The sequence below is a fragment of the Macadamia integrifolia genome, chromosome 5, assembly GCF_013358625.1.
Source record: "Macadamia integrifolia cultivar HAES 741 chromosome 5, SCU_Mint_v3, whole genome shotgun sequence".
Taxonomy (NCBI): Eukaryota; Viridiplantae; Streptophyta; class Magnoliopsida; order Proteales; family Proteaceae; genus Macadamia; species Macadamia integrifolia.
This window is the reverse complement of record NC_056561.1, coordinates 32023232-32028271: the sequence shown is the minus strand read 5'-3', so window position 1 is coordinate 32028271 and position 5040 is coordinate 32023232. Positions and strand designations below refer to the sequence as shown.

The 5040-nt window shown below is 41.2% G+C and overlaps 1 protein-coding gene across 4 annotated transcripts in view; it reads right to left on the bottom strand.

The window, feature by feature from the left end:
* LOC122079738 overlaps nt 1–4746 on the bottom strand; it is a 27625-nt gene extending 22879 nt beyond the window's left edge. The window contains exons 1-5 of one of the 4 annotated variants that reach the window (XM_042646441.1): nt 4494–4742; nt 4243–4369; nt 3933–4075; nt 3730–3779; nt 3061–3623 (exon numbers count right to left, since the gene is read on the bottom strand). In XM_042646441.1, coding sequence (XP_042502375.1) covers nt 3061–3623; nt 3730–3779; nt 3933–4075; nt 4243–4287 — 801 coding nt within the window. In that variant the 5' untranslated portion in view covers nt 4288–4369; nt 4494–4742. Of the gene's footprint in view, nt 1–3060; nt 3624–3729; nt 3780–3932; nt 4076–4242 lie in introns of all 4 variants that reach the window. The other 3 variants (XM_042646440.1, XM_042646442.1, XM_042646439.1) reach the window with 3 other exon arrangements.
* Nucleotides 4747–5040: the final 294 nt, after the last annotated feature.

Genomic DNA, 5040 nt, shown 5'->3' with positions numbered 1-5040 from the left:
CCCTCCCTTTCTCCTTTATTCCCCTTTTTGTCCCATATATTTTTTATTTCCAAATCAAACCCCTGTCCCACACGTAACTGACACCCCTTTTGTGGTTTAATTTGAACTTCCAAAAAAAAAAATTTATTTATTATTCTGTCCCTGCCCTTTAAGCCTCCAGTTATTTACTATTCTACCATTATTCTTTGAGTGCTATTTTGTTACTCATCACCATGGTAGCCAATAGTGAAGTTGTTCAACAGCTGAATTCCTATAAAGGAGAAACTGATACAAAATTTGATGCTCTCACTAACATGGTCACATCCCTAAAGACAATGGTGGAATCTATGCAAGTTTCTATTGATCGTTTGGTGGCAGCAGATAAAGGAAAGAGTCCCATTCAGTCTGGGGATTCTTCCAACACCACTCCATAGGATCTGCCAGTAACACCACCACCACCACCACATCATACACCACCACCACCACCTCCACCACCATATGGGACTGGTAGACATGATGATGGAGCAGAAAGAGCAGCAAAACTGGATGTCTTTGATTTTTATGGAGACAATAATCCAAAATTGTACCTTGACTGGATTCACAGTTTAGATACATTCTTCAGATGGTACGGGTTGACTGAGGCTCGAAAGATCCTATTTGCAGAGGCCAAACTGAAAGGCACGGCTCGAGTCTGGTGGATCAAGCAACAACAACAGAACCGAACCCGAGGCATTGGTTTGGTCACTACTTGGGCTGAAATGTATGAAGTCATGAATCGACGATTCTTGCCTTCTGATTACAAGCAACGCATGCATCTCAGGTTTGCACAGTTGAAACAAGAGAATTTGACCGTTGAAGAGTATGTTGCTAGATTTTATTATTTGGCCACTCGTTCTGACTTTGAGTGGGATGAAAAAGTCTTAGTGGCCCAATTTCGCAATGGTCTGCACCCTCAACTTAGTGCTGCCCTTGCATCTAGTCGACTACCTGCAATGGAAGACGCCGTACAAGTAGCATATCAGGTTGAGGAAAGTCTGAAACGCCCATACAACCGGAGAAATTTTACAGATACTTTTTCTCGAGGTACTAGTTCCGTTTGGCAACAGTCTCCTACCTAAGAGAGGTCATCTAGCAAGCCACAGACAAGTGCTACATCTATGGCTTCTTCACGACCTAGTCGGCCGTATTCTCCACCTCAACATGTTTCTGAAATGTCATCTTCACGGCCTACTCGCCCATATTCACCCCCTCGGCGTGGTTCAGACAAACCTTCTGATTCTTCAAAATTCACAGTTCGGTGCTACTCATGCAATGGATTTGGACATATCAGTGCCCAATGTCCTAGCCGTTTGGTTGCTTTTATTGATAAGGATTCTCCTATACCATATATTCCCGAAGAGCAACTTGGTTCTGACACAGTTGATTTAAGAGAAGAGCGTGCAACAGGTGAAGTCAATGACACTCTCAGTGACGATGACCAACATCCCTTTTATGTCATTCGTCATGTGTTGACCACTCAAAAGGCCACTGAAAATGAAGATTGGCGCCGCAGTAGTATTTTTCAGACTCGTGTGAAGTGCAATGATCAGTTGCTAACCTTGGTCATTGATGGAGGCAGTTGCACTAATGTTGTCTCTGAAGACGCTGTTCGTAAGCTGGGATTGAATACAGAACCACATCCTAATCCTTACAAGGTTGCTTGGGTGAACAACACTAATCTCAAAATCACAGATAAGTGCTTGGTCACATATTCTATTGGTGGATTTAAGGATACAGTCCAATGTGATGTCCTCCCTCTGAAGGTGTGCCACATCCTTCTTGGTCGACCTTGGTTGTTTGATAAGAAAGTACAACATTGTGGCTATGCCAATACCTATGCCTTCAAGCATGCCAACAAGACTATGAAGTTTCATCCTGCCAAAGATCTCCCTGAAATTAAGCTCAAAAAGATGGTAGGATCATTCCTCATTCAGCGTATTCCTTCAGACGGTCTCCTCGGTCCTTTCCCTAACTCGACGGAGTCGAGTTCTTTTCAGAGGAGGAGAGTTGATGCAGATACGGCTGCCCTTTCTTGGTTGGACCAGCATGACCGGCTTTGGAAGCCAAGAGCCAAGAAGAACCGGTCCAGCCCAGGGTTTTGGTCCAACAAGGGTTGGAAATAAAATTAGTAGTTTACCCAGTATTTTATTTCATGCTTTTAGTTTCCAAACTTGAACGTAGGAGTAGGATTTATTTCCTTGCTTTGGTTTCCTTTTATAGTGGTTTCCTAATTTAGGCTAGTTTCCATTCCAGTTAAGTTTCTAATTTCATGTTCCTATTTTCCTATATATTGGTTGTAATCGACTGAAGATTTAGAGAGCAATTTGATTATTGAATGAATGTTTGAGGGTGATCCTCCTTTTCCCATCTCTACTCTGATTTCCCCTCCCTTCCCTAAGGGTTCTCTATCAGCTATTTAATAAATTCAACCTTAGTTTCCACCCCATCCTACCATCTGGTTTTGAGTTATCCATTATCTCCCTAATCAGAACTGTACTTTGGTTGAAAGATCTTGTTATTTGGCTACTGTCTTGAGTCTTTAAACCAAGTACTACATTACTGCCAGACAAGGAAGATTGTTTAAAGTAGGGCCAAGAACTCAGTGATATGCATCTAACTAATGATTCACAAGTTTAGAAAAAGTACATTGTTACAATTACAAACGGACCAAAATTATACACGTATCCCTCTTTTCTGAATAATATTGAACCACAAGTATTATTCAAGGAAGTTAAATTGTTGGAAATAGGTAACGATGCCCCGACACTTGTGACTGCCCATCTTCTTCAAGAGAGTTTAGGTGCGGGAGAGGAGGGGAGGGGGAAATATATAAAGTCTCACTTTTACACAAGGGAAATTACTCATGTTGTCAAGAAGAAGAATAGCATCCTAGTTTCTATCAAGCTGGTAAAGAATGTATTTCTCGTAAACTGGTAATCCAAGCACAGGAATGCAGCTGTGTAGAATGCCAATCCTTTAAAATAAATCATTCCATTGTTGATGCATGTAAATAAAACTGAGAGAAAAGGAAAGAAGTGCTACCATATACGAAGGCTTCTGCATGATGCCATTCGGCGGAGGGAGTCGTGCAACAGGTTTTGCAGGATCAAGAGCTACACTAGGTTTCATATAATGTATAGGACCTGTAGATCTGGAAGAATCAACAATATCTTTGCCCATATAAGGTGGTCTTGAGGCATCAACAGGTCTCATTGGTGGCCCCTGCCGGATACCATCCATATTCCTTGGCGGACGGATACCATCCATATTCCTTGGCGGAGAGAGACCCCTAGAAGTCACTAAAATCCTTTCTGAGGATCTACGTCTCAATCCATCCAAAGCCCATGATGAGTAAGATTTTCTCAATGAATCCATATGGTGCAAATCGTCTGCACTCCTTGTCGGGGGAATACGCCTCACAAGGCCGTTGGCCTTTGGTTCAGGCATATGTTGATATGAATGAGTAGCCACCATTGCAGAGTGTTCTGTTCTAGACAGCTTTTGACGGAGGTCCATGTTATGTCCTTCGCCATCACTCCTAGTGCCCCTAGACACGTTCTTCCGCATCAACTTAAATCTCAGGTCATCTCTGCCAATCTGACCATCTTTGACCATTAACATAGAACAAAGTCAGCATGATGGAAAACAAAAAATGCAATGATATTGGGAGTCTGGGACACTAACAAAATGAGAATGAGTTTGCTTTTTTACCATCAATATCATCATCACTCGAACTCCACTTTTTGCTTTCTCTCCTTTGTCTACAGAACACAATTACATCATTAAATTCAAGGTGAAATAAAATATAAAAAGTTGGTTTACCCACGAAAGATAACAAATACTTAAGAACACCAGTCAAACTAATAATGGAGACAACAAATGGAAGAAACGGAAGTCCGGAAAGTCAAACTCACCGTTTACTTCTGGATTGGTTACTATATAGCGATGGATTGTCCGCATTACTGCCCAGTCTCTCCCTTATCGATCGCTTACCCCCGGAAGGTCGAACTTGATCAGAACGACCACCCTCTGATCCCTGTCCCGGCCTCTTTACAACCTAAAAAACACGAATGGAAAAAAAAAAAATCCAATAATCAATAAAAAGCTGAAACAACTTTTGAAATATATAGTAACAACGAAAACCTAATCTAGCCTAGTACAAAAACTAAAAATAAAAATAAAAAGAATAAATTCAGCCAAAAAAGGATAATGAAAATGAGGTACCTGACCACTACGCCCCAAGGTTATCGTGACCTGTGGCCTCGACATATCTCTCTGAGCTACAAAACGATCTGAGTTTCAGGAGCTTCCAAACCTATGTAAGTAAATCAGTTTAAAAGAATCACAACACCTAATGAAAACAGAAATGAAACTTCATCATCTTCAAATCGAAGAACACTGAAACCCTAACCAAAACCTCATCACAGAGAAGAAGAGGAAGAAGCATAAATGAATAAAAACTGAGGGGGTCGTACGGATGAAAAGGGAAGACGCCCACCCCGCGTTCCCCTATTTCAATACCAAAGAATCTCTCATAAAGTATAACACAATTATTTTCAGGCTTTCAGTCATCCACATCGTCCAGGAAAGGGCGGCGAGGAATCAAAATGAAGAAAGCGAATGAAATGCACAAAGAAAGTAGCCCAGCTTTCCGAACGGGGCCCTTCGGGTAAAAGCGAACACCTTGCTCGGCGGTGTAACCCCTCCGATCCAATCAAAAGACTGAACTACCCACGGCATTGAAGATCTTAAATGGGAATGTCTGGAGGGTATTTTCGTCAAAATAAATTGGGAAAAATATCTCAATTATGAATATCTGAAGTGACGGGTGACGGAGCCGGATGGTAAAACTGTTTGATTGCTGTCTTTCGTCGTCATTGAAGGATGGGCATATGTTCTATAAAAGAAAAAAAGGCATCTGTATTTAGATTCTTCCCAATTGATTGTACAATCTTTGTGCAATTCGCAATACGATTATATTTTTTAAAAGTTTAAGGAATTTGAGAGATTAAAATGGATATA